At 48.7% G+C, this 16,722-nt stretch overlaps 1 protein-coding gene across 18 annotated transcripts in view; it reads left to right on the plus strand.

Moving 5' to 3' along the window:
• LOC142588429 (MAP/microtubule affinity-regulating kinase 3-like) overlaps positions 1 to 16,722 on the plus strand; it is a 164,209-nt gene that overhangs the window by 73,767 nt on the left and 73,720 nt on the right. For 15 of the 18 annotated variants that reach the window (XM_075700132.1, XM_075700135.1, XM_075700134.1 and 12 more), the window contains exon 1: positions 15,452 to 15,601. In XM_075700132.1, the coding sequence (XP_075556247.1) occupies positions 15,455 to 15,601 (147 nt within the window). In that variant the 5' untranslated portion in view covers positions 15,452 to 15,454. Of the gene's footprint in view, positions 1 to 6,030; positions 6,143 to 15,451; positions 15,602 to 16,722 lie in introns of those variants that run through there. The other 3 variants (XM_075700142.1, XM_075700143.1, XM_075700146.1) reach the window with 1 other exon arrangement.

A 16,722-nucleotide genomic window follows, 5' to 3' on the forward strand; every position in this document is an offset into this window, starting at 1 on the left:
CAGTCGGATCGTGCTTGTGCTTTCAGGCAGGCCGAGTGCTGCTTTACAGGCAATTCTTATGAGCTTATCCGCATGTTCGATGTCGTGACGCCGCGTGGTTTGGAAAGGCAGGGCGTACGTTAGACGACTAATGACGAAGGCGTTTACTAGTTGCATGGTGTCTGCTTCGCTCATGCCTTCTCGGCTGCGTGCAACTCTGCTAATAAGCCCAGTTACGCTCCGAACAGAGCGTCTGAGATTGGAGAGCGCTATGCTAACGCTGCCCGTTTCTTGAATGCACATTCCCAGTACGCGCAGGTGGGATGCCCTCTTGATGGGCTCTCCCTCTAAGGTGAGCTGCAGATCCGGAGCCCTCGTCGCTTGGGTATGTCTAGGTCTAATATGAATATACTCCGATTTCGCTGGAGTGCACCTCATGCCTGCTCGCCTCATATAGTTTTCAATGGTGCTGATGGCCTGTTGAAGCGTGTCTTGTCGGTTTCCGTAGGACCCTTTGCAGGCCCAGAGTGTAATGTCGTCTGCATATATGGCGCAGCCAAGGTCCCGGTTCTTCTGTAAGTCCAGGGCCATTCTACGTAAGCCGACGTTAAAAAGAAGTGGTGACAATATGGATCCTTGAGGAGTGCCCTTATCTGGTAAGCGATACAGAACAGAACGTGCTGAACCTAGTCCTATTTTCGCGGAGCGGCTGCTCAGGAAGTCTTGAACGTAATGAAATACTCTTTCTCCACACCCGACATCTCGTAGTCCGTCTAGTATTGCAGTGTGTGAGATGTTATCAAATGCCTTATGGACGTCGAGTGCTAGCAGGATTCTGTCCATGCTGCCCGGAGGAGGATCGAGCACCTCATCTCTTAATAGAAGAAAGATGTCCTGTGCACAGATTCGCCTGCGGAAACCGAACATGGATTCAGGGAAGAGTGAGTTTCGTTCGATGTGGGCTTCGAGTCGGGTTAGAATTACTCGTTCAAAGAGCTTGCCCATGCAAGACGTGAGCGATATGGGCCTGAGATGGTTGAGCTCGCGCGGCTTGCCCGGTTTTGGTATAAGCACGATGTCTGCCTGCTTCCATTCTCGCGGTAGTCTTCCATCCGGTCGCCAGACCTGTTCATTGAAGAAGTCGACTAAGTGCTGTAGGGCTACGTCACTAAGGTTGCGCAGCATTGCGTTGGTGATTTGGTCGGGTCCAGGAGCCGTGTTCTTCTTGAAGGTTTGTGCTGCTGCGTACAGCTCCGAGAAGGTGATGGGGGCGTCCAAGCTCAAGTTATCCTGTCCTTTGTATTCTCTCATAACGCTTGAAGATGTCTGGGCAGCGCCGGTGTAGGTGCGTTTTAGGTGCTCGAGTAGTTCTTGTTCTGAGCCCTTGTATTCTCCTAGCAGCCGCCGCATGATGTTAGACGTCTCGGTGCGCGTGCTAGTTGGGTCTAACATGCACCGAAGAATGGCCCAGGTCTTCTTGGTGCTGAGGGTACCTCTGAGAGAGTCGCAGAAGCTGCGCCAATTTTGATTATTCAGATCCTTCGCATAGGTGTTAGCTTCGTTTGCCAGCAGGGCTATTCGGCGCCGAAGTTTGCGATTACGCCGCTGCCGCTTCCAGCGTTTCGTGAGGCTTCTGTGGGCCTCCCAGAGGTGGGCGAGATGGCTGTCTACTGCCGGTGCTTCCGTTGTGGTCTTGATCTCTCTCGTGGTGGCAGCATGGGCCTCCTTGAGGAAAGCTGTCCAACCTGCGGCCGTGGCTGGAAATGAGGAAGCAGCCTGGTGTCGTTCTCTGTACCTTTTCCAATCAGTGAGCCTGGCCACCCCTAGGGGCTGTCGAACTTTAGCTGTGTTAACATTGACACACAATAGATAGTGATCACTACCTAGCGTTTCGTCCAGGTTACACCAGGTGACCCCCGTCTCGTTGTTGACAAACGTAAGGTCTGGCGTGGTGTCCCGGGCAACGCTGTTTCCTATCCTTGTAGGAGTGCCTGGCTGCGTAATCAGTACAAGTTCGTGGGACTGAGTTTCTCGGAGTAGATTGAAGCCCTTGGCGGTGTCACGTTGATAACCCCATGCGGAGTGCCAAGCGTTAAAGTCTCCGAGAAAGATTAGTCGGTCTTTCGTTGAGAGCAAGGTAGATACGTGACTTAAAATTAATGAGAAATCGGCCTTCTTATCCCTAGGTGGGCTATATACGTTGGTTATCAGGCACTTTGGACGACCCTTCTTAACTGGCCAAATGGTGAGTATTTGGTGGTGGATTTCTACGCCAGGTGCTATGGCGACAGTGATTGTGAGGTCCTTGCGGGCCAATGCTGCCACTTCAGGGTAGTTCGAATCGCTGTAAAAACGGTAGCCCCCAATAGGTATCCGCATTTTCCCCACTTCCTGAAGACAAATAATGTCAGGTGGGACGAGCGCCGCCTTGATATATTGTGTAAGTGCAGCATGTTTGTTATGTAGTGATCGGCAGTTCCACTGCCAAATTGCGAGATTCTCTTGGCGTGTAGGTGTGGAGTTAGCCAGAGTATGGGCTCTCGAAATGTTCTGTGTCCGTGGTTACGGTGACCTTTGGATCTCGGTTCTCCGGGCTAAGGCTGCTACGACGTTTTCGCGTTTTTTTGGCTCCTTTGAGCGAGTCGTCGACATACCGCTTAAGATTGTGAAGCTCTGCAAAAAATAATTGCATTTGTGCGCACATATTATCTAGTTTCCCTTCCAGATGAGTGATGGGTGTAGGCATCTGTGCTATAGGCTGCGTTTGTGATAGTGGTTTGGTCTGTGTTGGATTCGTCTGTGTGTTGGACAGTTGTGCGGGTGCGTTTGTCTTATGGGTTCCTCCGTGCGTCATCATGCTTGCCATTTGTCGTTTAAGTGTTTCAAGTTGATTTTTCATGCTATCCAAGCTTGCCTTAAGTTGCCTGTTTTCGGCAACTATTTTCTTGTATTCGTCGTTTTGTGTGATAGGTTTGGTTGTGGAGGACGCGACCGCTGCCCAGCTTACCTGTGGATTTGTCAGAACGCAGGCCGCCTTCGGTGCTTCTCTGGATGATCGTTGCGTCTGCCTTGCTTCTCCTCCCTGGACGCGCTCTCGTGCTCGAGAGCGGGATATGCTCCGGTGAGGTGACGCTGATCTGGACCGAGCGTCCAGTCGGTGTGGAGATGGCGATCTCGTCCTTCCCTGTCGGTCGCGTTGGTCGCTCCTATGGCCGTTTGTGTAGTCCGATTCCTCATCCTCTGAGACGAACCAGCGAGGTTTTTTCTGCCCTTCATTGCACTTGTCAGTGCTCTTTCTGACTTGAGGTTTTTTCGGTTGCTTGAGGCGTCGTTGGCAGCTGCGGTCCCCGGTGACGTGGGCACCCTCACACGAGGCACACTTTGGTTCACACGGGTGTCCGTCCACTGGGTTTCTGAGTCCACAAATTCGGCACACTCGCAGGTCAGGCTGTGGACAGACGTCTGTCCGATGACCTTTTCCATGGCACGTTTTGCACACCTGAACAGTAGCACGGTAAGGATGACACAGGAGTTCGCCTCCGTTGTAGTACACCACCCGAGGTAGTGACGGGCCACAGAAAGTAAGGGCGGCACTCTTTGTTTCTCCGATCATTCTTGCTTGGATAAGTTCGACGCCTTGAGTCCGTATACGTATGTTTGCTATGATGGTCTCCGGTGGCGTTCGGGGTGGAAGTCCGTGTATAACTCCTCGGATAGCTTCCTCTCCGGTGGCAGCGTATACGTTAACGTCATGCGAACGTCCGTTGATAGTGAGGGAGTGGACTCGGCGTGCCTGCTCCGCGACTTCCTGACTCGATGTCGAAAGTATGGCGATATTGGAGCCGGCCTTTATACGGAGCAAAAATTGCTCACCTCTTATTTGGTAGTCACAGGCCGTGACGATCGCTTCGGCGAGGGCCGGCGTGCTGATAGTCTTCAAAGGCAGTCCCTGGTGTGGTCGGATAACTATCTTGAAGTCATCCTTAGGAAGAGGAGGAAGTTTGGGTATACCTCTTCGTCGTTTCCTTAGTTTCGCCGGGTTAGTGCTGCCCGTTGAGTCCGTTTGTCGCTTGCGCTCTCGAGCCTGCTGCTTCTTTTGCCGTAGTGTCAGGACTGTCTGCCAGTCGTCGTCCGTCCGCTGGCGTTCCCCGGCGTTGTGGCGAGCAGAGCCTGTTATGCCGTCTTCTGTTCTGTCTACATTTGTTACATCCATGTTCTCTGCTGGCGTTGTCTCACCTTGCATTCTCGTCGTCGTTTGAAGTTCGCTAAGCGTTCCCGTGGCCATGCCCAGGCAGAACGGTTGCTGCCGTTCGCGTTCCTCACGCGTCGGAGCAGCACCGGCTGCTGCGCTGAGCTGGCGTCGGGGTTATCGACGCTGCCCCGTAGTCCGGCTTTGTAGGATCGCTGGGCTTCACGAGTGTCACCGAGGGCCAAGTGGGTAGCACACCCGTGTTCCTTGTATCCTCACGAGTCGACTGGTATCTCGGTACCGTGGGCGGAAGCACTAGTCTACCAAAAAAACACATCGAAACGCAGAGCGCGATGCAAGCAGTACTGCGCTGCTCGGCGCCCCCTTGCGGCTCCTCTCCCAAACAGACTTTTCAGTTCTTGCGTCCCGTCAGAGGCACAGATTAAAAGACAGCTGAAACGCTATTGAAACCCACGAGCCCTATCGGCTCCATTGCGCAAGCTCACGGAAGTGAGCCAATGGGACTTGTAGATTCCGATTGCCTTGGGTGGTTTGAACGCTCGTTGAAGGCGTGAGTGTGACAAAGGTGTAAGACCTTCGGATCTTTTCCTTGGCTGCTTCTAAAGCTATTAACGTGATAGCGCAAAAAAAAAAAAAAAAGACTCCAGTGTCACTGTCGGACGTCGTTTCGCGAAAAGTCATTCCGAACCGCAACCAAGCAGGCCCTCCACGTGGCGAAGAGGCGTTACTGAACTAATTGAATTCCTCAACGTAAAATGCGTCAGAAGGATAGTAAAGTATGACCTGAACACAACCTACAGACACGATAGCGTCGGATTGTAATTTGAATAAACCAGAAAACATAATTCTGTTTCGCGGAAACTCAAACGCAAACCCCTTTTCCAGCGTTTCTACCATTCATAGAGCGGCGCGGCCCGCTCGGTTACTTGCAACGACACCATCCAGATGGCGCTCGTCTCCGCGCATCCGCAAGAAAGCTGCGGTTGCCGGGAAGCGTGACAAGAGGTCACGGATCCTTGAATGCTAGCCAATCGCGTTCCACTCTCAAAGGTGAAGCTGAAGCGTCCTCCAAATTTTTACCTGATGCAGTAAGCCTTTAGCCCTTCCGTATCTGTCCGAGCATTCGAGCGTACGGGAAAGATGAAACGCAACAACGGTTTCCAGAAAATCCGCCACATGTAAGCGGGCGCGCGGACGCCTATTCGTGCATGAGCACACGCGTGATGTGTGAGGGTGTTGTGACGCGCCTCCACTCGCATTGCAAAACCGACAGTATTCCACAGTGTTCACCCTGTCGTATATCCTCTCTCTCAAGACCCGAAGACTGCTCAGGGGCGTAATCGATTTTCGAACCGGCTCAATTATTACCTGTCACTATGTGCCATACGAACTCGCGAGCTGTTTATAGATCCCTTCCGATCCGTGCCGCCTTCCGCGCCCTCGCCTCTGAGGTTTTGTGTGCATAGTCCGCGCGGCTCTGTTCCTCCTTCGACAGTCATTGACATATCCTTTTATTTCTCGAGAATAACAGGAGCTTTGGTACTCTTCCACCGCGCGCGCAGCCGTCACGTTCTCCGATTTCAACGAGTGTGCCTCGTGTAAAAGAGCCATACTCGTATTCCTGTTTGTGTCGTTTGGGGGTTCCAATCACGCGCGTATAGCGCACCTCAGAATACGAGGAAGAACTCTGCAGCTGCGTATATAGCTCCACTCGCTGGGTGTGTTGTACACAGGAGGACTGCTCGTGTATATATAGTGTGCGTATGCCTAATCCGTTGACACGTTGTGTCTTCGGGGGAACCGTTTTGGCTGAACTGGTGTCCTCAATTGTTCTCTCGCAGGAGGCAGGCTGGCTATAGGCTGGCGTCCTAGAGCGGCCCCGTGATGAAAATCAAGGACGGCGACCTGTCCTCCCGGCCGGCCACCAGGACATCGGACGTGGCCGGAGACAAGGTGAGTCTTAATTCATTGACTGTGACTTGCATCTCTCAGTCCTATTTGTGTGTACGCGTATTACGTCTATGAATGGGAGTCGGATTTATAGGGCAGGAATTTTTTTCCTTAGGCATTTAGGAACCCGTGTGCTAAGTCATAGACAAAAGACGTGATTATCAGAAGAAAGCCCGGCTCGTAGATTCGGGACGTTACTTTAAAAACGTAAAAAAAAATCTCAGTCGGTCAGTCAGTCAGCCAAAATGCGGACTGCATGCAAGTAAAAAAGCGCGTATGGGTAGAAAGCAAGAAATCTCGCTATTAAAGCTGTTCGCCAGTGCACATTGCCAGGGGCCCTATTTCGTAAGGACGTTCTCCCCTTGGTTATGTTACTTTGTGGCCCGACTCTCTGCGTGGGCGACCCCTGCATGCGATAACGGAAGCGTGGCGGCTTCCGAGCCTGTCGAAGCGCGAAGAGAAAGAGAGAGAGTTACGAAATTTCGCCTCATACAGTTGGGTGTCTGCACCGAAATGCCGCGCCGCGTCAGGACTCTTGGTATAGCGGTGGGTGACGCAAACGAATGCCTCGGTGATCGTTCATGGTCTCGACCTTCCCACCTCTGCGGGTGTCGCGACGTGGTTCCGACCGAGCCGTTTCTGCGCGGGCGCTTATCGCGTCGATAGCGACGCGCGGCTTGCTGTCCTTTTGATTAACGCTGTGCCAAGCGGACGGCGTTGTATATGAAGAGTCGGGAAGCGGCCCCCTTTACGCGTAATATAGTGCATTCGATGACAATGAGTAAGCGTTACCGCGAACAGGATCGTTTCGCTGTGATGTAACGGCACGCGCGTTCCCCATGTGGAGAGGCAGACAGACAGAGCAAGGATATGTAGGAAAGGCAGGGAGGTTAGTTTATGGGGGGGAGGGGAGAAGAGAGAGAGAGAGTTTATGAAGATCGAACACACAATCGGGTGCCATATTTTAAACTGATAATCGGGTAGAAAAATCTTGCTTTTTGTGAAACCATTCCGAAATACGTTTTTTTTTTTTTTGGGGGGGGGGGGGTTAAACCTACAGCTGTACCAAGTAATACAGTTTATTTTATGAGAAGGTATCACGGGGCTTCTTAACCCTGCCGCGTTAAAATTGGTGCTCGCTTCAAGCTGGGGGTAACCGGGGGGGCATCAGGGTTTTCTAGCAAATGCTCTCCGAAATTTGGCGTTTGTTTGGAAATAAATCAGTAATGATGACAGTAAAAAGCATTGATAACGTCTAAGAAGTTCAACATTATCTTTCACGAAAAGCTGGTCATCGATTTATCACACACTTTTGTTTTACATACGTTATCTGCATGCGCAACATGTAGGTCTCAATTCGAGACCTGTCCGGTCGTTGAACGTATCTCAGCTGGGAGAAAGTTCTCCGGACATCACAGCTTCCATTAGCGAGGCATAACAATGTCGGTGCAGCATTTGCCAGCCTGGAGCAGCGAGCGGTAGAGTCATGCCAATACTCAATGAGTACGACAGCTGTGTTTCTGGGGCTTGCTTACAGCAAGTACTGGTTGAACTCGTCGTGAAGCGAATCTACATCATAAGTGATGTACATCAATTTTCATAATGAATCCTTACCAACTAGCTCAGCTTTCTGTCATTCTAATGAATCTGTATACATCGTCGGTTACGGACATGAACAGAGCTCAGTATTTATCAAATGACAGCCCCAACAGACCCTTCTGAAATGGATCCAAGACGGCTCCCAACTTCCACAAAGTTAGCTGATTTTCGTCTTTGTCTGATACGTTTCCTTCAACAGTGCAGTGCCATTTTATGGCGAGTTTCTTGCAAAACTCTTCACAACATGTCTTTACTAATGTGGCGCTGCTCTTGAGTAACATATACAAAACAGCTCTGGCCCGATCGCTTTTACCGATCATCGTTGAAAGCTTGCTGACAAGTCTGCAGCTTGACGTTTACCAGGTGACCAAAGCTGGGCATCAGAAGTTTTCCGCTTTCAAGCGTTTTCTGGGCGTCTAAAAGGGGGCCGAGCGTGTCCCTCATCAGGATTGTCTTCGCATAAACAACTTCTTTTTCAGAAGGTATCGCTCGAATAGGTTCCGCTTTGCTGCTCGTGCGAGCTTTCAGCAAGTTCCGTTAACGAGCTCCCCAGTTCTATGACAACCACAAGCGCTTTCTAGAAGCTTTGCCATCTATTAGAGACAACAGAAGATGGCTTCTTAACATCAGGTCCAAAGACGCCATTAGAAGCACAAATTCCGGTGTACTTCTGGTAGAGCTTGTTAGCGTGCTTACATAACGCTCCAGACTCGATCACTACGGATCGAACTGTTGACATGCATGGTAAAGGAATGGCATGGTCAACACTAGCATGAGCCACGTAAGCTAAACCTTTCACATGCAAGATTTGGATTCCTACAGCTTGACAGATTTCTCGTACTATTTTTCGCATGTACTCCGCCGAGTCTGTGGCTACAGGCACAACGTCCTTCCACTTTTGCCTACAGTGAGGAGAGCCTTGCCGACTACGCTGGCCACCGTGTAGCTCTTCGAAGCATTTACTCTGTCGAAGTCGACCAAAACAACCTGCTTCCCGGTTTTTTGGCAATAGAAGCGCAGGAGAGTGCTGATGGTATAGGCACTCCAGTGATGTCTGGGGATTCGTCGACGATGACACTCACTTTCACATCTCGCATATCATCGCGGATTTTCACCACGTCTTTGTCAAAAGCTTCTTTCAGGTATTTCAGCCGAAGTCGTTGTCCTGTTGGCACGGTCTTCGCGGCCTTGCAGTATTTGCGTACGAAGGCCCCAAGAGGTCCGTCCGCCTGGTGCATGCTGGTCCCACAGTACGCTAGGGCACGAAGTCATGGATTACGCCGTCCGCTTCAATTTCTTTCGGACGTTGTCCACAGGACATATCAAAGAGTGCCTGCTGAGATGTTCCCCCTTTCTCAGCTTCTTGGGTCGACATCTTCAACTTCTTATGACGAGGTGACGCTAGATGCTCGCGAATTCGGTCGTAGGGCTTCTTCGCTGGATCGGTGACCATCTCGGTGTTGCACTATTCGCACACTAACGCGCAGCTGCTTTCGCTGAGTTTCGTTGCGACCTGGAGATATTCACGCTGTTTACACCAGTCGCACAATGTCTGTCGTTTCCTTCCCATCTCTATGCTGAATTTACCCGTGCCGCGTACTGGAGCCTTATGTTCGCGACGGTGGCTTTGCGCTCAGCAGTCGCTCTGTGGTAATGGGGAGTGCCGATGGCGATTACGCGTCTCATTGGTTAGAGTTCGCACTCTAAACCAATCATATGCATGATTCACCTCAGCGCCAGTTCCTTCTGTCCAGGTGGCTGATAAGTTCTTTGTTAGCAGTGCTTCGAATTAGTCGAGAAAACCTGCAGGAAAACCAGACCAACCACCTATCGCTTGCTGGTCACATTCTCTCCTTTGTATTTCTCTTCCCCCCGCCCTTTCCCCACCACACTAAAACGTGACCCTTTCTTGAATTCCTTCGAATCGGAACAAATTCCACCATTGTCGGCATCTTGCTGTTCCTGTCAAAGCAGAATTTTGAGTGCAGTGGCTTCTTTCCCTTTCTTTGTGGGCAGCCGAAAAGGGATATCACAAGTTGCGTAAAGCAGAACGCTACGTGGCCCTCAACAAGGCCGACTCACAGTGACGGAGGCTGGCTGAAGAAAAGTCATAATAGGTGCTGGCGGCCTCGCTGGTAAAAAAATCCCGCGCACGAATCATCTTCGTCGCCCAAACCCTGCCCCACCGACTCGTCACTCGTTCCTTTCGCACGAAAGCCACGGCAGCAGCTGCACGTACCCGAGACTAATCTGCAGTAGGCGAAGCGCCGCTTTCTTTTTCGTCCTAAATTTGTTACTCCCTGACTGGCAGCCATGTGCTACCAGCGTGGTCAGCTTCGAATGTGTTTGCCCCTTTCCTTTGCAATCCTTTCTTCTTCTTCTTCTTTTTCTTTGGGGGGGGGGGGGGAGTAGAGGGTGGCGGACACGTACGAACTCACGGGGACCTGTCGAAAAATCGAGATAAAAAAGTGCAGCGCTGGAAAGCCAGGGTATCTACTCTCCAAACGGCAGGGTGAGAATGCGCCCGCTTGCTTATATTGCCCGGAGTGCCCGGAGAGAACGGTTGCCCGTCAGCGTACGATTGTGCAAATCGCTACTGGAAGGTTCATTCGGGGAGAAATGAAACCCGATTCTCCTGAAACACGTTCGGGGTGTAAAAAATCGGGTTTTACCCGTAAACGAACAACCCTTACATATACAGTATACGCAACTCTATTCGGGCCCGAATAGTTGCGTCACCTGCACGGTTGAAGAGTGAACCGATCGCCGAGTTAACCAACCGTGAGCGCACAAGTTGGGCGAGTATTGGCGCTTCAGCGGCAAGAAATGCCCAGGCGTTTCCTCTTTTCATAGCGAACTTGCAACTGGCGCGTGTGTTGTTCAATCTAGTTCATCTTTGTTCCTGTTCCAAGAAATAAACTCAGGCTGTCGAGAGAAAAAAGAAACAGTGTGAAGCCTTACTCACTGTTTATCTGGCCTCTCACGCTACACCTTATGTGCGCGACAATGGCAGTGCACAAAAAGAATATGATTCATGCTCGTTTGATTTATTACTGGAAGTCGCGCATGGTACTGTCAAAATAGACATCTTCAAAATAATAATATATAAGTACCGCTAACGTTTATAAATGTAAATGTATAACCATGGAAAATAGGAGACATCTAGCACCTTACGGAGAATCGCGTAATTTACAATATACAGTGAACTCTCACTTAAGTGAACTTCAAGGGACCGAAGGAAATAGTTCACTTAACTGAAAGTTCACTAAACTAAATATTCACTAAACCAACATAAGACATGGCATACATAGTCAAAAGTTTGAAGTGCAATTCATGGAGCAAAAGACACGGCATCTATAGTGTTAGAAATGTGTGAAATGGAGTTTGTACATATCAACAAGTACAAGGTTCATAATAGTTATAATGCTGCCTTTCTCACTTAGAAAAAAAATCTGTTATCTTCTCCTGCACTTGTACTTTTAAAGCACAGGAAGTAACAAAACTGTCCAAAGAGTCAATGTTTTTGTACACTTCTTCTGGCACAGCTTGCTGTTGACACAAAGTCTCTCAACTTTCCAATGTACCCTACAATCTCAGCTAGAGGGCTTGAAACTGGCTCGGTAGTTGCATCTTCTTCGTCTCTTCATCGTCTCTTTTTCGAAAGAAAGAGACGACGACCATGCCACGACTAGGCTACCACGACTAGCCGGTCAGAAAAAAACACACACCACGTGGTTTGTGGTGTGACAGATCGCCGCTTTGCTCTGGCGGCGTTGTAAGCGCCAGCGATGTTACTTTGTTCATGGCCTTCGAGATTACATGCTTGCTCGTTTTGTGCGGGCGATCTCGGAGGCCATGTCTCGTTGCCGTTCGTTTTCCGCGCCGCCGCTTTGCCCCAGGGGCGCTGTAGCGCCAGCGACTTTACATTGCCGCTGGAGCGGCAGTTTGAGGAGGGCGGGCATCGGTTCTGATCGTAAAAATAAGCCTTGGTCCTCTGAGCGAGTTCGTTAAACTGAAATATTGACTGTTCCGAAATTCGTTTAAGTGAAACACTTTTGCATAGAATCTATAAGAAAACTGCCGGGGATTTTTAAAAAGTTCGTTATTCTGAAATATTCGATAAACCGACGTTCGTACAACTGAGAGTTTACTGTATATCATACCAATGTATGTGCACAGAAGAGAATATGTAAATAACTGAAACAAATTCAGTTTGGACAATATCCTGCAGGTCCACACTGAATTTGGATTGTGCAAACATAATTAAAATGAATGCCTTAGCGCACCTTGCTCGAGAAATAATTCAAACAAGAAGATTATGAAATTAAAAGAAGCCGTTGAATACCGTGGTCCCTTCCATTAAGAAGTCTGTGCGCTTTAGGGATTCCTGTGAGCCGACACTATATGCACTACATGTTTTATCCGTGACGCAGTATTTTATTACGCATTACAGAGGTGCGTTCACTGTCAATATACTCTGTAGGTCGAAATTAAACAATGCTACCAGGTCCATCGCACGAAGGAACCCGGCGCTGAGTCCCACACACACACACACGCACACAGTATATATATATATATATATATATATATATATATATATATATATATATATATATATATATATATATATATATATATATATATATATAAGGAAACCGTAATACATTCACCCCCGTCCTGCACCCCCCCCCCTTCGACTGACCTGATCCAGAAGTGCACCCCTGCTCGGGTAAGTTCCGATGCACGCACATATACACAACGCGTGCAATAAAACTCCACCAGCGCATGCGTAAAAGCACGCCGCGCATTTTCCTGTTTTCATTCCATCCGCTGCACCTGCCGCGAACGCGCTATTCCGTGTGTATATTTACGACTGTGTATACACAGTTATCGGTGTCACGTCGTATACGGCCGTCGCATTGAAACGACGTTATTTTTTCGCGCTTCCTTCGCGAATGTGTCGACTAAATGTGCCGATGCATCTTTGAAACTGTCCATGAAAGGGCGTTATAACAATGCGCCAGGGGCCGCGCTTCCTGCCTAGCGCAAACACCGCGCAGCTGTGACGTCACAAAGCCAGGGCGCACTACAGTTCCAAGTCCGTGCTGTCAAAGTGGAATGCGAGTGACGACGTTTACCGCAGTTACGCTTTCCTGGATGCGAGTTTTGTTTTTAAATTGCTATTATTATGATTAATGTGATAATAAATGCATCTATAGTTAAAGATACGCTAAAGAGAACGTCAGATTACATTACTCTTCTAGAATACTAAGTATACCTGTGAGAAGTGTATGTGCTTCGTACAGACGGCTGTGCCCACTTCCCTATTCTCGTATACCGACATTACGTGGCGTTATAGGTCGTGGTAACATCCAACGCTGCTTTATTCTTCGACCTTCAGTTCCACTAGTTGAATCTAGGTGAACCGCCTGCTTATTTCTTCCCGGAAACTTATTTTTTCTTTGCCTGTTCTTGTTATATACTAGTCCGCGCGAAGTGCTTGCGACAGTGCGTGTATATGCGCTAATAATAGCACGCTATACGAACGCGCTTGTGATAAATATACACCGCGTGGTGACGAGTGTGTCCTTTCCGGTATATGCCTCGCTCGTTTTTCACTGGAAATGTATGTCTGTATACGCGCATTTATGCGGGCGCTGACGTCTGGATGAAAGACGACGGCATGTTCCTCCCTCTCTCTCTCTCTCTCTCTCTCTCTCTTCTAAATTCGTCATTTTGCCGACATCCCGTGCTGCGCGCTCGGTAACAATAGCAGCGTCTGTCTTCTTTGTTTCTTTCCTTTCTGCAGCACGTGCCTTGCTTGTGCACCTATCGACACGTGAGACAAAAAAAAAAAAAAAAAAAAAATCGGCCAGCTGCTTCGACAGTGTTTTTCTATGGCGCAATGACGCAGACGATGTGCTCTCACTACCGCGTACGCACGCATCATCATCAGTCTATTTTTATGTCCACTGCGCCAGGACGAAGGCAGCTGTCCCAGCGATCTCCGGACACCCCTGTCTTGCGCTAGCTGATTCCAACTTGGCCCCTGCAAATTTCCTATATAGTTCCCAATTGTTTGCCGTCCTCGACTGCGCTTCCCTTCCCTTGGCACCCGTTGTGTAACTCTAATGGTCCACCGCTTATCTGCATGCACTACGCAACACACTCACTGTTAAACCAATTGCTTGTTCGCGCTCAAATCTTGCACACAGGTAGCGTTCTACAGTGAGCTATAGTTGGAAGGGCCGACGATTTTATTTATTTATTTATTTAAGAAATCGCGGTTATATAAAAAAAAATGTTGGTAATGTGAAAATAACTTAGGGATAAAATTTACAACTCTAACTCACCAATAGAAAGTGACGTCACAGTTCTGTATAGCGCGCCTTTGAGACATCTGAAGCGGCCGAAATTGATACGTTATAGGTTGCACTGAAATATAGAATTTTCGTAAAACCATTGCGATCATTGTAGTAGCTTTACGTAGACTGTGATTTGTCCGTTTTATGTTGGAACAGATGCAGTTCACAGAACTGCGATAGCGGTTTTTGGCGCAGCGTTTTGGTTTTGCAAACTTCGTCGTCAATTTTATTTAAGCTTGCAAATATTCGAGAATTTTTCTAAAAATATGGAGGCCCTAAATGAAAATTTTGCTTCCTTTGGTAGAATTCACCTTTCTATGCTAAATGCAACACATTTTCTTCAGATCGATTCAGCTGTTGCCCAATGAGGATGCTTTTGCGTTCCTCGTGTACTTGAATAGGAAAATCTGTAGGGAATAGGGAAATCGTAAAGGGAAGTCGTAAAGCTTTCTCTTAAACCGGGTGATTGCGCATATACATCGACTAGGAGGGGACGAATCGCGCCTGCATGATTTTTGTATATAAGCGCGAGAAAGATTTTGCTCGCTGGAATAGATTGTATACTTCAGTGAACTTCGATATTTGTTTCCTATATAGCAGACTGCGGGCGGCATATCACTTCCTGGTGTGTACTGTTCGTGTGTTTCTGAACGTATATATCAATAAAAGAAAACTACATTCTTGAGTATCACTTGCTAAAACCACTGCCTGATTATGAGGTATGCCGTAATAGTATAGGGGACTCCGGGTAAACGACGACTGTGCCTTGAGTGTTTTTCGACGAACACCCATGCAATGCAAGCGCGTTCTTGCATTCCGCCCCCGTCGAAAGGCGGACACCACGGCCGGGATTCGATCCCGCGACCTCGTGCTCAGCAGCGCAACGCCAAAGCCACCGTGGCAGATTGTCGATTTTCCAAACTCTTCTCGAAGACCCATACCGCCTCGTGTTGTTACGCCGGGGCCACATTGTTTTCAGTGACGCCGACGGTGAGTGGGCATCCCCCTATATATGCAGGATGTATACAGCGACGACCAACTGCGTACACTTGCTTCTCTGGACGGCGCAGTGACGCATTTCTTCAGCCGAAGGCCCATTGTACGATGACGCGATTTCCACGACTGTGCGCAGACAACGGCGGGTCCACAGGTGCAGCGTATATGTGACAACAGGAAAAAAAACGCTCGCAATGCGCAACACGCGTTGTCCCGGTGTGCATACGCGTGTGTGATGCGGGGTGCGCATGCAACACTTGCCGAATGTTGCGTGCAGTACTGACGCCGCACCTGGCACCTATAGCGACGGGTTGTCTTTAACGCACATGACCTTCCGCCTCTGTCCCCGTGTTATATGACCGACGTTATGTTCAGCTGTTGTGCGGTGCGGTCAGCAGGCGTTCCCCTTCCCCGTCAGCAAATCTTTCTCTCACCGGTACCACCTGCCGTCGACTGCGCATGCGCAAGGTTTACCGGCGTATACGTGCAGTTGGCCGAAACGGTGAGCGCCATAGCGTTACCGTATAGCGCGCGCTTACACCGTGTTTGTTAATTTAGTCAGCGAATGTTTACAAGTTTCTGCGGCCTTTAAAACTGCTATCCGAACTTCGGACAAAACTGCGACTTTCATTTACTATGCTATGAGGTGTTATAAGCCTGCTTGTGTTGCACGCATATACCCCGTTCCACAATCCGGTGTAGTCTTACGGGTTTTCATACAGGATCCTATGTGACCATATAGGACTATGGAAACAGGGCATTTCAGGCATACAGGTTTTCTTCAGTACCACAGTGAACCGTGTATATAGATGATCAATCCCACCGCACGTGTACGATTGTGTTATGAAACGACAACAGCCGCACCAAGTGCACTCGCGTACGCTTCCGCCTTTGGCTTAATTGAAAATGTAGAAAAATGGGCACAAGTCGTCTTTAGCGCGAAATTCCAAATTCAATACTCAGGCATGAATAACGAAAAAAAAAACTGTATCAAGAAAAAAATATCGACGCGCTGTACTTTCAAAAGTAACAAGCACACACAAAAAAAGATATCACGGTTTTGCCATACGGTCAAAACGATGAATGCGATAGCAACATGTTATATAGTATTACGCGATGTGTGAGACTCGTGGCTGCAGTGGCCAGTAAGAACTGAAGTAAACCTAAGGTGACTAAGTAAAAACAAGCTGTTGTGTTGGGGGTCCCCTGTTTGAATCCTGCCGTCGGACAATATCATTTATGTTTAATAATTAAAGCCCGTCTTTCTCAGCGACTTTACCATCGCTTTTCCGTATCGGGTATTTTTCAAACCTCTTTCCAGGGCCGAACCCGCAGGCAGTGCACAGCCGCAACAATAAAATTACACCATTTACAGGTTTCACCTCTGTTATTGTTTAGTACATTTAATATTTAAGTCTGAGCAGGCTTAAGATTAAAAAAAAAACATGCGCTGTCGGCGTTTTGCTTCAAAATATTTGTTTGTGGGATGCTTTTCTCAAAATTCTGAGGAATTATTTTTTCAGGAATGTAAAACCTAGCTGGTATGAGCAACTTTGGTAATAGAACGGTGTGGCAATATAATCTGCGTATACCGATAACGCATACTTATAACTAAATATATAC

The sequence above is a fragment of the Dermacentor variabilis genome, chromosome 7 (genome assembly GCF_050947875.1).
Source record: "Dermacentor variabilis isolate Ectoservices chromosome 7, ASM5094787v1, whole genome shotgun sequence".
Classification (NCBI taxonomy): Eukaryota; Metazoa; Arthropoda; class Arachnida; order Ixodida; family Ixodidae; genus Dermacentor; species Dermacentor variabilis.